The sequence below is a fragment of the Podarcis erhardii genome, assembly GCF_964252035.2.
Source record: "Podarcis erhardii genome assembly, chromosome: 2".
Taxonomy (NCBI): Eukaryota; Metazoa; Chordata; class Lepidosauria; order Squamata; family Lacertidae; genus Podarcis; species Podarcis erhardii.
In genome coordinates this window covers 22,300,012-22,317,089 of record NC_138498.1, presented here as the reverse complement: position 1 = coordinate 22,317,089, position 17,078 = coordinate 22,300,012, and the positions used below count along the sequence as shown (strand labels likewise).

Here is a 17,078-nt window from a genome sequence, read left to right as displayed (position 1 = left end):
TTTCAAAACAAAATAAAAAAATTCCTTCCAGTAGCACCTTAAAGACCAACTAAGTTAGTTCTTGGTATGAGCTTTCGTGTGCATGCTAACTTCTTCAGAAGAAGTGTGCATGCATCTGAAGAAGTGTGCATGCACACGAAAGCTCATACCAAGAACTAACTTAGTTGGTCTTTAAGGTGCTACTGGAAGGAATTTGTTTATTTTGTTTTGACTATGGCAGACCAACACGGCTACCTATCTGTAACTGGAACAAATTTTCAAGTTACACAGATCTCTACATCAAATATACAGGTCAGCATTGGCATCATAGCAAAAAATAAATAAAAAAGGAAATGAGAGGCAGTGCAGATCCACCAGGACTGTTTCTTCTTTACTTGACTCTTTCTGCTTAAAGAATAAATACAAGTCAGGGAAGAGAGAAAGCTTAAGAGATCAGAATTGTTTGAGGTGTTGAATTTGTTAAAGGGCAAAGTTCTGAGAGCCAGCAGTTCTGAAAGCTCTCTGTGTCAAAATACCAGGGGCCTTCACAGATAAAAGTTTATGCTTGCTCCAAACGGGATCAGCAGGGGAGTGAGGAACAAAAAAAGTCACAGCCATGTGTTAAGAGCACACCTGCAACTCCCAGTTTAATTCTGAAGTTGAAAAGCATTCTTTGACCTAGACGTCAGAGGATGAAGCATACATATAAGGAATGCCACATGGCAGACTGAAAGAGACACATCTCAGGTGCAGAGTGGAAAAGTGAAAGGCTTTTGTGAGCTTTTTAATAACATAATGTAGCCTTTTCAAGATTCAAAAATATTCCAGGTAATGATGGATACATTCAACTACCACAAACACTAGCCTTTCTCCGGAAGAAACTTAGAAAACTTCTCCCTCCTCAGAGGATCAGATCACGCATTTAACAGTGTTCAAAGGATATAGTTAGGTAGCTTCACCTATTGCATTCTATGTACATGTCCACAATTAGCCTGACCCAGCAAAGGAAATTATGTGTGGGAGCAGACTTTTGTGTACATAGCCAATGCATATAGAGAATCACAACTGGTTACATATTCACAACTGATTCCCAGTTCTCATCCAGGGTAATGGGAATTGACTGAATAAGGTTTTAGATGAAAATGTATGAACAGAGGATCACTAGATGATGTCAGTGATTAGAAATGGACTAGAGCTACAGCTTTTTAAACAACACAGTTAAACAGAAGTTTCAGTAAGCAGAGCTGAAGAACCCATATTTACTGTCCTTACAAATAATATGCAGAAGTCTTTTCTCCCTTATTTCAAATGTCGAATTGTACTTCCTTACTGTCAAAATCTCACTGTCAATGGTCGGAGTGCAAACAGAACACTACAAGCTATTTCTACTTCTCTGTCATGACTAGTGAATTTTGCTCAGTTTTATTTTTCTCATGTATTTTTTATGTAAATAGTCTTACATTAATGATCTCCTGACCATTAGTGGAAAATCAGGGCATCTTTCAAATAAAATAAATTAATTTTGGGTTAGCAAGCTGTTTATCACATTGTCTCACTGCTGTTCAATGGACTGCACAGAAATAAGTCCCCCAAGTTCAATAGAGCTTACTCCCAGGTAGTGGATATTGCTTAATGATAAGCGAACAGCTAATAATATTCTTATGACTGTAGAATTTTGCTTACTGCAAGCCCACTTTTTGAGAAGTTCACATCACAGCTATTATAAAATCTCTCACTAAATATTTCATATCTCAGTTTAAGAAGAGTATTACTAATCATAAAATTCTCAGTAAACCTTTTATTATAGCAATTTATAGAGCTCACCAAACAAGCCAGCATCAGCTATGCACAGAAGAGAAAGAGTAGGGCTGGTTTTCATGACAAGCTAAGCCAAACATTGGGTTACTGGGACCGTAGAAGTGTGTGGACTCCCGGAGAGAAGTCCTTTTTGCTTCTACACCAGGCTAAGCTTAACTTACGAGTGAGACAACTAGGACTTGTCATGAAGTTATCTCCTCACTAACCACAAGCTATAACCAAAGTTTGTTCCTGTGCACAGCCCACCAACTAGAAGGTAATGGTTTTCGCCACACAGAGGACTAACCAAGATAACAATACCTGCAATTCTGGAATAAAGGTAATAATAATAATAATAATAATAATAATAATAATAATAATAATAATAATATATTATTTATACCCTGCCCATCCGGCTGGGTTTCCCCTGCCACTCTGGGTGGTTTCCAACAAAACACTAAAATACAATAACCTATTAAACATTAAAAGCAGGGCTGCCTTCAGATGTCTTCTAAAAGTTTGGTAGTTATTTTTCTCTTTGACATCTGGTGGGAGGGCGTTCCACAGGGCGGGTGCCACTACCGAGAAGGCCCTCTGCCTGGTTCCCTGTAACTTTGCTTCTCGCAGTGAGGGAACCGCCAGAAGGCCCTTGGCGCTGGACCTCAGTGTCCGGGCAGAACGATGGAGGTGGAAACGCTCCTTCAGGTATACTGGACCGAGCTATTGAACATAACACCAACTTCAGAAGAAAGACCTCACAATTCAAAGCTTCAAGCCTGATCTGTACTGATACCAAATGCGCTTCTCTGAGGAGCTGTAGAAGAACACCTCAAAAGTGAGAACAGAAACTGTATTTTCCCAATAACCTGCTGTAACTAAGACTAAATGTGCTTAATCTGAAATACCACATATTCTTCCTCTGCTTACCTCCATTACTCAATTTTTCTCCCCTTCTTTTGTTTCTAAAATGTTAGGTCCCTTGGGGCAGGAGCCTCTCATTCTTTATAAAGTATCATGTGCATGGATAGAACAACAAAAACAATCTCCATAAGATTCTGGAGACTGCTGATTTTATAAGCTTTGGATCAGATTCCTACAGAGTATCATTAAAAGGTTTTAGTTTATATTTAGCTGCTTTTTGAATTAACAATGTATTACTGTATGTTTTCTAAAATAAAAGAAGTTCTAGGACTGCTTTCAAAGACTTGGATTCCACTGCAAGAATGGAAGGTATTCAATACCTCCCACAGTCTGCAGCCCTTTGCACATACCTCAACTAGCGCAGAAGGTTAGAGAACCCTCTAGAACAGTATTTCAGGACTACACCCCACACATAAGCAGAAATGCCTGTCACATCCAGCAGGATCTTTGGATCTCAGCCAAAGATCTAAAAAAGCTACTTTTATCTTGAATAGATTTTATTACTAATTATCAACACATGCCTCTAAACTGAAACAGATGAGGGATGCTACTTAGTTTTACTAATAATGAAACCTGTGCTAATAATCAAAATACGTTATGGGGTTGTAATCAGATGCTACAGCAACATATAGCAAGTAGATCTCCAGGTCCTGAGCCACATGGGTGCCTCCTTTCCCCATCAGCACTAGACAACTGTTTAATCAAACTGAAACAGTTTAATGAGGTACAGAAGGAAAATTATGAACAATGGCACAAATTCCAGAGACGCTGGCATTTTTATTGAGCAAGAAGGCACTATTATAAATCCCTGGAAAATGTTTGTGGTGTAAATTAGAACTCTTAAAAGGCTTGATTATTCATGCCAAAGAAAAGCATTGCGGTTGGCTTGCACTGACCTCATGTATGCATTCCCCTTACTTTAGATTACTTTTGTTTTTCATGGTGAACAGGAGTTAAAAAAAGAAATGTGACTTCAGGTTTTTTTTTGTTAAAATCAGAATAGACCCTTGAAGACTCGGAGTGAGAGCACAGTTCTCTATTCTCCCCCAGTTGCTCCTCCAAATTCCTGCAGCCAAGTGGTTTAACAGTTTCTGAATGGCACACATAATGACATCATTGATTGAACTATAATAGAAAGGAAAGGGGGGTGGGGGGGAAAGATGTATTTGTGTTACAGACAAAAGATAAGTTCTGTTTCACAGCAGGGACAAATGAAGAACCAGATGACTGGATAGAGTGAGGTCGCTGAGTACCCCTTGCCATTGTTTTCGTTTTAAGCAACCTTTCCACTACTCCCTAAAGGTTTGTTAGGGACTCAAAATCCTTTTCAAATGGCACCGTGGAGAAAGGAAAGATCAGGAGCCCTGCTGACCCTTCACAACTCTCTCATCATTTATTTTTAAAATATCATGTATTGTAAGTGGGGGGAATGATATAAACATTAATAATAGTATAATCCTAAACACTGAACAATGATATCACCAGGACTATTGGAAATACATAACTAAGAAGCAAGCACCATTCAAACCTCTTTGAAACACAGAAGGATCCATCTTATATTTTTGCATTTTGGTCTCCCCCCAAAGTTACTTTCTCCTAGATAGGCTTGATGGGAGACACAGCTCTAATATGCTGAGAAATCACTCACAGGTATTTGGACCACACATCTGGAGAGAGTGCTATTTTGAGTGGCTGAAAAGGAAGGCGTTCAATGTTTGCAATATCTGGATTGAGTTAATTGCTAAGGTCTTTGGAAGCTTATCTGCAGAACTATACTTGCTTTATTCCTGGTGATATATGTTAAAGATGTCAAATGAAGTTATTACAGAGTATACCAGCAAGAATAATACAGCTTCTGGAATCAAAGAGATCACAAAGTCTAATGGACAAAAATTTAGTTACGAAAATCATTGGGAGTTCAAAATGGAAAACCTCCAACTGTTAACAATGGAAGAACATTCAAAACACTATGTCAAATAAATGGACCCCTGCCTCCCTCGTTTTCTTAGATTCAACAGATGGGCCCTTGTGCAAACGCATGTGTGTGCAATGATAGAGGCCTGGCTGCAAAGCTTAAAACGGCTCCATGAAAGACGGACTGAAGAAAAGAAAATATGAATTGGCCCTGCCCCGTAGTTTGACCAATTGCAGCTAGGAGCTGGGTGGAGTCATAGATAAATAAAAAAAGTAGACTTGGATACGCTGGCCTGCTTCCTTTTTGATTTGAAATGTTTGTTTCAGGCTTCTCAGCAGTACATAACGGCAATAAATGGGCAGGAGGAGTGCTGGCCTGCAATTGTGCCCATATAAGAGGTGCCAGAACTGTGCTCCGACACATTCCAGCTGAAAAAGGTCTGGTTACAAGGTTTAACAGAAAAACAATCTACAAAGATTTGGATAGTATATCAGACGTGAAACAGGATTTTAAACTGGTATATTTATTAAGGTTTCAAATAAAAAATAACTCTCCCCAGGTCTACAAGAGTCTGCCCTTTGTAATAAACAGAAATTCTGTACTAACAAATGAATTTATTTTCTTCTTGGGGGAAGGACAGCTGAGTATGGTGATAGGCCCTTCTACCAGGCCACAATACCATTTTATCCTAATGAGAAATCCTTATTTAAAGAGAAAGTTTCCAGCTCAGATACACCATGAGAAAAATGGTTTTCACAGTCAAATTTTGATTGAAACGGCAGTGAATGGTTCAAAGCTCAATCTGGTTAAGGCTTTCAAGAAAATGCTGAGGACTCTAGCATACTGCAGAAGAACTGAGAAGGGTAAAATGAACTAACGTATTGGGTGATAACTTGGGGAGGGGGGCAGAGACTATGTTCAAACCCAAGTTTCAGATGCTTAAGATTGTCTCGTGGCAGTTCAAGATTTCCCTAGATCCTGCAGTGTCTAGACTCTTATTTGATTGTAGACACCAGGACAAAGTTTCTCCAAATAAGCTTATGAAGTTTAATGGTGAAGGAATGTCTTGATACAAACAAGGTGTTTCTCACTTAGTGAGTTGGAAGATTCACTCAATTTCTATATAACCTGGAATTCCGTATCTTAATGAAGAATGGGGCACTGATGTAGGAGATGCCTGCTGGCTGGTAGGAATCCATGGGTCCTTTGGCAACAGCTTCACTACACTGGAGAATTACAAGTGTCTTAGTCACTTTGCTGGAATCAGTAGCACCATAGCCTGCAGGTCCTTAATCTTCCTAAGTACAGTGGTACCTCGGGTTAAGTACTTAATTCGTTTGGAGGTCCGTTCTTAACCTGAAACTGTTCTTAACCTGAAGCACCACTTTAGCTAATGGGGCCTCCCGCTGCTGCTGCGCCACCAGAGCACGACTTCTGTTCTCATCCTGAAGCAACTCTTTGTTGCTACCCGAGGTACTATTTCTGGGTTAGTGGAGTCTGTAACCTGAAGCTTATGTAACCTGAAGCATATGTAACCCGAGGTACCACTGTACTTGTGAAATGAGAGGTAGAATCTGTGAAGCATATAACACTTTCTGGACTAGTCTGCTGATAGGATGTCCACAACTGCAGATTCTCCCACATCAAGAAACTTGATGTGAATCTAGGCAGCTGATTTTGAGGAACCAGCGAACAGTTTCATGATGGCTTTTCTCAGCAATCATTTGTGAAACACTAATTGGCCTAGAGACCACTTTGCAGTATCTAGTTTTGGCAGCCAAGCCAAAGATTTTCTGTCTTGATGAACTGAAGACATTTCTCTGTATAGAATTAACAGGGAGGTGGTTTCCTTAAGAAGGAGTTTTGAAAATGTGCTGATAGGCATTTGCTACTGCATTGTCTGTCTTGATGAATACCTAATGTCCTGGTAGAAGATGGAAGAAATGCCACAGTGCCAGTATGATTGCCCAAAGTTCTAGGGAACTGATGTTCAATTAAATTGTTTCTGGAGACCACAGGTCTTGGTGCTGTACACCTTTGCAGTGTGCACCTCAACTTTTCAGACTGGGATATGTTGTCAAGAGCACTTGAATGGACTCCTGAATAGGAATCTCTTGGCTCAGATGAGTCAACGATACCCACTATCTGAGTGGTCTCCGGGTTGAGGTTGTTGGTTATTTGCAGTGGGTATCCTAGAAGAAATGTCTGAAATACATGCAGATAATCAATCCCAAAAATCTGGAGACTGCAGATGAGACTGAGGTCTCAATCATAACTTTGTTGTTAAAAAGCTTATGGTGACTTGGCTATCTGCAAGATAGAATCAAAGTGTTCTTCATTTTGTTGATGATGAAACTGTGTTCTTGCAGAGTATACATCATCCTGGCCATGTCTCGACAGCACTAGGATTTAGAGGATGATCAGACTAGAAGATTGTCCAGATATGGCTAGATATTCATTCCTTTGGTTCTGTGCCAATAGATTCTTTATAAAGACCCTGGGAGTGGAGATGAGATGAAAATGAAGAGTTTGGAAAATGCAATTGTTCTTCACTGTAGCTCAGGGCACCCCAGATACTGTTGGACTTCAACTCCCACCATCTCAAACCATTGTCCGTGCTTGCTGGGGTTGTAGCTGAACAAACAGGGAGGGGCAGGTTCCCTATCCCTGCTGTAGGTGAAGCAAAGGAAACTATGATGCCCTGGTTTGACTGGGACATTTAATAAGCCTCTTCAGATGAATGGATACCAGATAATAATTGAGTCTGAGGCATGCTAGGATGAAGTGCAAAAAAAATTACTTTGGAAGGTGATGATTGACCATCTTTGGCTCCAAGATGAGGAGCGTGGTCCCTGGTGTGTGTGTTTTTTTTTGAGATAGTAAAAAAAGGCTGAAAACATATCTTGGTATTTAGAGGAGGACCTGCTCTCCCTGGGGATCTTGCAAAAATTCCACAAAATACCCTTTTCCCACTCTCCAGATCCAAACAGTCTGTCATGGACCCCTTCCAAATCTCATGGGATGAGTCTCATACAGGATAACTGAGCATAGGGTTGTGCTGGAAAATCAGTATTGGTCATACTTAGATTGCTGCTGCTAACTGGATGGGAATGACTGAGAGGTTGATTGCAACAGAAAGGTTTTTTGTAGGCACAAAACAGCTGAGGCTGTTTGTTCATTGTTTTCTCTCCCATTTATATGGGCTTGGATTTCTTCTTGGTATCTGCTACAACCACATTCAAAGCTTTCCTCAGAGACATGTACTGGAGAACACTGGTTGGTTTGGCATCAGCCACAGAATTATATAGCCAGATATGACTTCCAACTACATTGTTAGAAGACATGGCCCTACCTTCAAGCTGAAGGTTGCTCAGAAAAGCACCTGCCAGGAAAGCCAAGACAAGTGACCCTTTGCAGAGTAGTATCACTAGTGTTGTTGTCTATTGTTCTCCAGAACTTCATTCACTCAAGTGAAAACTGTGCAACACATCACAGGACACAAAATCATGCTTATTATCAGAAAGTTGATTTAAACTGGTGACATTAGTGATGGTGTGATTTGGGTTTGGAATGCTTGACTAATTCATTAAATTACTACACACACAGGTCTTGCTATCCAAACATAATGCATTTGCAGGAAATCATTTGTTAGGCAAGCATTTGCATAATGCATTGATGTTTTCCACTGATTCCTATAGGGACATTTTGAATGTGTTCCAACCATGGAATTTATATATATGATTGGGGAGAATTTTAGGTTGTTTTTGCTATTATTTTTAACGTTTCTGTAAGTCATTTTGAGTCACTTTTGTGTGGAAAAAAGTGACAATACTTCATTTCCCTACTTCAGTCATAAGAACCACTCAATACTGAAGCTATGGATGCTTAGAACAACAAAGTCCCGGTGCCATAAAGATTACAATCAAAATTTCATCTAGGGTAGAGGGAAGACAGAAAGAGGGAAGGAAGGAAAGGAAGAGGTAAGAGTAACAGAGGCAATGAATTATCACTTCAACATACTAGAGTGCAGAAATTTATTAAAGAGCGGTAGGTATGAGTGCAATGCACAGACATCAATACTACCTGTTCCAGAACTAGCTTCAACCAAATGTAGGTGGATCACAGGGTCAGATTCAGAATTTCATTTAAAAAAGAGACACAGAGAATGTGGACTAGATACAAGGAATAACAGAAAAATAGGAACAAGGGAATGGGGGTCAGGGTGAAGGGTCAGCTTCTGACAGAAGTTGCAAAATATTTATTGGACATTTATCCAGCTTGACTATTTCTAACTGGTTTAATTTGCTTAGAGCCTTAAAGGGCTTTAACTCTGAATATGTAATCATTTTTATTGAAGCTAAGCTTGAGATTAGGAAAGGCAGTATTTGGGAAACCTGAGAGACAGTATCACTCTGGTTAACATATTTCTAGGAAATACAATGCCCTCAAAAACTGAGGCTGCAATTGTGAAATAATATATTTTATGAGAGTAAAGACCTGCCTACTTTTTCAGCCATGCCTAATAGATTATTGAGTGAAATGGTTAGACTATATATTGAGAGACAGAAGACACCCATCCTTTATTAGGACCTGCAAACTATACAACCTATGTGATCAGTGTAGCTTGGCACAAGCCACTGGACTCTTCTTATAAACAACCCAGAGCGTGGGGGAGGAGTGGCCTTGCTTTCAGCATCCCTGTGTTGAAATGTCCATGACTGCCAGCACTATTCTTCACCTTGTCACTTCCCATTATTCTAAAATCAACAGGCCTACATTCATGACTACTCAACTTGGAGCACAGTGACATCATTTCAAGGCGGCAGGGAGGGGGGAGCATATCAAGGGCAACCCACTACACTGGATATGCGTATACTGTAGATGCTTTACTTTAGAACAGATTCATACTTTACATTTGGAAGTCAGGTTCAAAGTGTGCAATCTGCTGCTTTGCACCTATGGCATGCAAGCCAATCTAAAAATACTAATAAAAATGCCATTTCAGTGAGAATGACAACATCCGCTTATACATGTTTACTCACAAGTAAGGCCCAATGTGTTTACTGGGGCTTATTACCTAGTGAGTTAGAACTGGAGGCTCAGAAGCAATTCTGAAGACAGCATTAGCTTTGAACCAGTATGCCTCATATTATGATTCTTCCCAGTGGAATTTCTCCAAAGAGACAAAATGCAAACCTAAATTCTAGATACAATCTCTTTCATATATGAATTAGGTTCTAATATAAAGGCTCTTGAATGGAGACCTTATGCAGCCTCTCCCTCCCCTTGGATTTGTAAAAGAAAATCTACACACATTGGCAAGCCGAGGGCCAAGCTAGATGTACCAAAATTCATACTTTTTAAAAATGGTGCCTGAACAGCCATTTTTATTTTGAAGAATAAGGAACTGTGGGGTTGCAGTCCTGAACATGCTCATAATCTGGACTGAGCACCTGGACCAGTTTCTTGCTGGAAATCACCCCCTCCTTGGCTGCTATTTGTCCCCAAAGGTGCAGTAAACTACATTCTGGGGAAAAGGCAGCTGAAGTGGGAGGTGGTTTCCTCCAGTAAATTGGCACCGAATGCTCTAGTTATCGTAATATTGTGTAGCGGACAAATGATGGCTTCAAAGGAGAGCACATCAAGAAGGTAACAGACCAGAAATCTTTCAATCTTTGAACCTTTAGCCCCATCATGAAGGTGCCCCCTTTTCCTTTTTTTTTGTTTTAATTTACTGCCTTTCCCCTTTTTTCTCTTCCTTATCCATTCTCTCTTCCTTTTAAAACACTGTTTTTCTCCTTCTCTCTCCCCCCACCCCCAAAGTTATAAACACCACCACCACAAAGGCGGAGGGGAAGAATGGTAGTGCTGCCACTTGCGTGACCCATTTTAGTCAGGGTTCAACCCATTTGTGTAACCTGACAGCACAAGCTTATACATGTTTACTCAGAACCATGTTCCATTGTGAAGACAAGTGCACTAGACAGGGTGGCTAACCTGTGACCTTTTGGATGTTGTTAAACTCCAACTCCCATCAGCCCAAATCAGTAGGGTCAATGGTCAAGGAAGATGGGAACTGGTCCAGATTTGAAAACCAATAAATATTACATTTTTACAGAAACTGCACAGACAAAAGTGAAAAAGGAAATAAGAGTTTGAGTTGAAACCTGCAAAAAGGTATGGAATATTTCTCAGGATACATGGGAACAGGGGTAACATTGTATGAGGAAACCATGTGCAGCTTGTAAACGTAAGGGGAAATGTAAGAGCAACAGAGAATGACTACGAAGTTGCTGGCAAAGCCTTCCAACCATGTAACCACCTTGGACAGAGCCTGGTTTGCTCCCAAGAAAACCAAGATATCTCATCCTTTGGAAGTAATAAAATGGCTGGATCCTGATGCTCTTATATTGTAACAAAAATCTTGTCTAACGTTCAGAAAGCTCCCAGACCACAAAATCAGTATGGTTCTATAGCAACATAGCTCCTTTTCAGGATAAATATTTCCTTTTCAGCTTGTTTGAGCTTAAGAAGCAAATGTTGCAATTAATTTTCCTGCTATCTTCTGCAGTAGTGTGTTACTAGATCAAGACCTGCTTTGAATGCTATAGGAGTACTCAGAACCATAGCATGGCTGAAGCTTAGCAGCCTGGAACCTGATCAGTGTTTGGATAAGGTGCCATGTCCCATGTTAGCCATTTTCAGCTTTCTAAGGGACGAGTGAGATAAAACGGTCTGGTTCCCACATAACACTAAGCCAAACCATGGTTTAGCACAAACAAAAAGGCTCGTGGAGAAGAAGTTGCAACTGCCTTAATCTCTACTGCTACTGAATCTGCTACTGAAATGTTAAGATGTGACTTTGACTTAGCTCCTCATCTGAACCCAGGCTTGTGGTTTAGCTCTATCCGGATAAACTATGATCTGTAGTCAGGGTCTGTCCAATGGCTTACCTCAGCGCAGCAGCAAAACGACTGGAAAAGGAGCCAAGTGGCTGCAATCTCCAATCCAGGACCCCACACGTTTGCTTGTTTACACTAAACCAAAGTTCGGCTTAGAGTTATGTGTGAACAAGATCAATTCATAATACAATAGTAAATATTACTAACAATTTTGGAAAGAGTGCTGCTGCTGTGTTCTCTGCTTGAAGTATAGTACTTTGAGGAAAAGGGTATTAATTGGTAGCATGGATTTCAGTTAATAGTTATAGAACCCTACATTAGGAGAAGATTAGCTTAAATGGTCATCAGATCTCTTGCAGCACTTTTCCCCTAGTCTTGTTTCCTATTGGTTAATATTTTTCCATATGGGAACTGGTGGGATGTATTTGAAAATATTGCAAGGAAAAGAACAATCCAGGAAAAGACTCCTTCCTCAGCATACTGCTCTGAACTTTTTGAAAGTGTAAACAGTTAAGCCAACTGCTTTCTCATTATATATGCACAAAACTGCCACCCTATTTGCCTTCCCAAAACCACATTATGAAAAATGAGCTTTGCTAAGCCCATTTTAGAAAACACAAACTGTTCCCTTCTGCCTCTATAATAAGCCTTCACTAAAAAGAATTAAGCTACATTAAGTTTGACCAAAATTCACTTTTAAACTTTTACTGGTTAACAATTACTTTGTCAATCTATGTGCTACTACTCATTTGCAATCAAACTACAACTTTCATCAATCTTATACACATGCCAAGTTTAAAAAAGGATTGCCCTTTTCCCATTACAAACAGGAAAAAGAACAAAGCAATCCATGTAGGAAATAAATTTTTAATCCATGTAGGATACCTATTGTAATTTATTTACAAAAATGAATGGAGAAAGACTCAAATTTCTGAATGTTAACCATAAGCTCTGTCACATCAGAGGTGTAAAAATGCAATACACTTTGCAGCTGGTTTATTAAGTGGTATCATATGATTGTACAATAGGTCCAGTTATGACAAATTTGGGTATTACTGCATTTCTAAAGAGATTCCTACTTGTTTTCCAAGCACTGTTAACTTTTTGGGTTTAAGCAGAGGCCTCAAAGTTTCAAGTAGAGCACTGAGTCTTTTGTTTCTTTTCGACTTAAAACCCACATTTGAGAGCTGGGAGAAGCCGGTGCTAATGTGTTTGAGGTTTGATCCTTGCAATTTTTGCTCCATTTGCAGTGTGACTTTGACGTGCTGGTACTTTACCTCCCTAGCTCAAACCTCTGACAGGCTGCAGGTTAATTAGCTACTTGTAAAACAGAACAAGACCCTTACATTAGCTAATGTGGAGCACAAATTATTTTAGTCATCTGTTCCGACTGGGAATGGCACCAAATAATGCAATGCAGAAAGGAACATTTATGCTAAGCCAAAGGCTCTCTGAAAGAGCCCCAAGCTTCTGTTTTGTGGTAATACTCTCTCTGCTGGATACCTACAACCTTGTTTCATGCATAAAAAGAAAAAGCAAGCCCTCTGAGAATGCGCTTTTGCGTTACGATGCAAGCAACCCGCTCAGCCTTCTGCAGCACTGAAGCCTGCAGCTATCAGCTCTCCCACTGGGAAGCCAGAGGTTCAGAGTGGTACAGGGAGCAGCTGCTACAGAGGGGAAATTTACAAGGGAAGGGAGCAGTTTAAGTGTAACTTGCAGAAATCAAGGGATAGCAGCCTCAGGTCAGAGGGTAAATTTTAAAAGGAGGCTTCCCTTGAGAGCATGGGGAGGGGGTGTGATTAGTTCTGGAGAGGAAAATGCTTTCTTGATTTATTTTAAAAATTAATTTGATGGCTCCGTGCTGACAGAAAAAACAAGCGAGCACCTGCCACATCTATTATACTAGACAACGACAGTCACCACCTCTATTCTACTGTACTAGTAGGAGCTTTGTTATCTTTTAGGAAGAGATGTTTTTCACAGAATAGATTCTACAGTGGCAGTGGGTTCAAAGCTACAGATTAGATGGAGAGCCTCTTACTCAGATCTAGGTTTGCTCCCCTGATCCCAGCAGGCTTGAAATTGCCCTTGGCTATATTCCTCTTCCCCCACCTCTCTTGTTCAGAACCAATTTGAATGGGAAATGAAATGTGGCTCCAGAGACAATGGTTTACTGTAAAGTTTTTGCTGCAATGCGTGGTGTTAAAAATCTGCAAAGACCCATGCAACCAGGCTACTCTGTAATGAAAAGCTATAAAGAACACCCAGGTGGGAAACACAATACCAGTGGCTAATTGAAGCAACCAACAATATTCCTCAATAGAATTCACGAGTGCTCTTCAGAGAGAGAGAGAAAACACTTCTAAGCCTCTGAACTCTACTTCCTAATAGAAGATCACAACAAATCTCAAGACAAATCATCATAATGTTATTGCTTGTCACTCTGCCTCATATATGCAAGGAAAACCAGAACTGGAGACAAAATGTTAGTGTTTAAAGAATACAGATGCACAGAAACATAGATTTCCAGACCGAACCTAGCAATCAATTTCTGACCTTGGATATGCCATTCTCCTATTGGTATTTTCTCCCTGTGTATAAAGAGGATCAATTCTCTGATGAAGCTAGCTTCGTTTGCATTCTTTAAGAGCATTCAAATTAATATTTAGCACTTTTACTTTGTCAAGTACTGAACAGGGAATAGTTGTGGGAAGCTCTTTAGAGAGAGCTTGCAATTCTTATGAATCGTCATCTAAACAATTCCGCTCAAAAGGAAACTTGGCCATAAATGCTGACAAAGCATATATTCTTCCTGAAAAATGTGCACTCCTGGTGACAGGGTTAATGATGTTTGAGCAGCCTCTCACCCTGACCTGCCCCTCCACATATTCCAGCTTTAATGCACTTGCATGATTTCACCCTTCCCCCAGAGCAGAGGGTGGGGAGGAAAATGGCCTCCACCTCCAGTTATTTTCTACATGGTTTAACCCCCTGGTGCCAGGTTTAGTGCCTTACTGCAGAACGGAATGCATTAAATGTGCAAATCCCACGAGGGATGGAATAGTTTATCTGGTAAGGGGTTAAGACAAAATGACAGCCTTCCTCATTCACGAGGCTTTTTCCAGAAGAATATTTCCAAGTCTGAAATAATCAATATACAGCATTCTCTCTCCCCTCCCCCCCATTCCCAAATCCTGTTTTCTTCTATGGTGGTACTGAACTGGAGAACTGTCAGCAGCTTTCAGGCCCACAGAGAGTAACAGCCCAGCCTAATATCAGTTTCCAGATCTAGATACGCCCCCCCCCCCTTTTCCTCATGTCTCTCATCTGTAACGCAGAAAATTATTTGGGAAAGATTTTAGCAACATCACCTGTTCTAACAATTTCTGCTGAAGGATTTCTGGCCACCATTGAACTGATGCCAACTTTTTTCAGACATTATGCTTCTTTTATTGGAAGCATAATGAACCCAAGTCAATATTGGGAATGCTGGGTCCTGAACTCGGTGGCAGATAGAACCCAGAACCACACAGAACTAGAGCTTAGTTCTCACTATGTGCTAAAGCTGCTTGGGGTACACTGCAGGAGCTGGGAATCATATGACTGAATATTCCCAGATGCGGAAATTAAAATAAGTTAAATAAGCCTTCCACACAAAAAATTAGATAGTAGTGAGAAGGGTTCTAGCTTAGCCTTCTCCTTGTTGTATTAGCTTTCTGTCTGTAGAAACCCTCCAGCAATCTGAAGTGGTACAGTCCAGACGTTTGGGTGAAATCTAAATTGGAAAGCTTTCTGCAACACTGTGGGCAGCCTCATTCCTTAGCCAGGGTAGTCGGGCGGGGGACCAAGACACAAGTGAACATTTCAATTATTCTGTTCTAAAAGGACTGGTCCCAAGTAATATTACCCCAAAATTAGTAAGAAACCTATGCTAAAAAAAAAAAGAAATTAGAAAGCCATATGTTCCTAATTCAGCAATAAAGCACTGCTGCATGATCTCTTAACACAAACCCTTTAATTCTATAAATTGGGCTTGGAGATAGTCTGATGATAGGGGAGATTAAGATCCTTGATCGACCAGGAAGTTTCATCAAAGCAAGTAAGATAAAACAAGTAGGATTACAGGATTAAGTGATATATATGCTGCAGTTTTTCAATTTTTCAAATATTTATTGCTCTAGTAGTGCTTGCCCTGGAACCTTACCTTTTTGGAGGCTGTGGAGACATTCAAGCCAAATCTCTGAGCCCTTTCCTTTAATTTGTCTATATTTACCTAGAAAAGTCACAGGAAACAGTTTAATATAATCTCCACTCATATTCTTAGATTAAGGAATCCTAAAGACAATATGCACTTATGCCAAGGAAAATGGAAGAGATCTGAAATTTAGTGTTTGTATTGATGGATTTGCTTAACCCTAATAAAAACCCTCTTTCTATACTGCAGCAACCCCTCTTACCAATTACGGAGGGAAGGAAAATAAGAAGATGGCATCCAGAAGTTCAGAATTTTACTGCAAACTGCTTCTAAGAAGGATTTGTGCTAGTGTTTTAGTAGAGGGATTTTAAAGAAGACTGATTCTTCTATTTTAAAATGTGTTGACAACAGTAAAAATGGAGCCATCACATCTGTTGTTGCCAAGTCAATTGTGTTTTGTGTATCTTCAATAAATCATGTTTAACGTATTGTGATTTTTTTGGGATCAAAGAGAAAATATATATTTTCACCAAATTTCAGCATCATCTCAGATTTGAGAAGATGCCATGTCTAATTACATTCAGAATTAAGAAGCACTTGGCATGAGCTGAATGTTTTAGCAGCTTGCGTTGTGTCCCGTCCCCCCCAGTGACATATTGAGGAGCAAGAAATTCTCTGTAAAATTGGGATCCGTCTCTTTCTCTTGGCAAAGTTCTCACTGGGAGGCAAGAAGGAATCTTGCTGGGCACTGCTTTGCAGATCAATTCTTTTAAAGTGCTACAGCAGCACTTTTAAGGACATGACAGGCAGCAGTGTCATTCTCCTCTCTTAGCAAATTGCTATGGGGTGTAGTGGCAGCCCTGCAGATAAAGTTGAAAGTCTGCAGTTGCCAACTTTAAAGGAGGCCAATCTGCACCCCTGCTTGATTGCCCGTTTCAAAAATAACTGAAACAGACTTTTCTTTTTTGGGTGTGGGTGTGATAAAACTCTCTCTCTTTTTTTTAAGTTCTCTACATTCCGTTTCAGTCCTAATTTGGCCAAGGAATTTACATTAGGGAAGTTTTGCATAGTTCCCTTAAAGCTATTTCAAGCAACATAGCATCCTTTATGAGGAATATCTAATAGTTGCTAAATGAGCATATATTGCAAAGATTTATACTATGGGGGACCCTGGAATCTTTAGGTGGGAATCTATTTCATGATATTGTCAAAGTACTTCCCAAGTAAGCAGCAGAACAGAAGACTGAAACTAGCATTTGTTCTACTAGAACGATCCTCAAGAAACACTGCCTAAATTAGCAGGGCAACTAGCCATTTGTTCTTAATACTATTATCAGTAGTGCACACAGTGCTTTGCAAAGTAACATAA

The 17,078-nt window shown here is 40.0% G+C and overlaps 1 protein-coding gene and 1 long non-coding RNA gene across 3 annotated transcripts in view; one reads left to right on the top strand and one right to left on the bottom strand.

Moving 5' to 3' along the window:
- Nucleotides 1–17,078, bottom strand: part of SARNP (SAP domain containing ribonucleoprotein) — a 56,199-nt gene that overhangs the window by 14,436 nt on the left and 24,685 nt on the right. The window contains exon 9 of one of the 2 annotated variants that reach the window (XM_081849966.1): nt 15,719–15,787. The exons of the other annotated variant lie outside the window; for it this stretch is intronic. Coding sequence (XP_081706092.1) covers nt 15,719–15,787 — 69 coding nt within the window. The remainder of the gene's footprint in view (nt 1–15,718; nt 15,788–17,078) is intronic. 2 annotated transcript variants of the gene reach the window in all.
- On the top strand, nt 259–16,147 carry LOC309335156. The gene is made up of 3 exons (XR_014153405.1): nt 259–2,053; nt 10,731–10,789; nt 15,959–16,147. It is a non-coding gene; the product is annotated as an uncharacterized lncRNA (long non-coding RNA).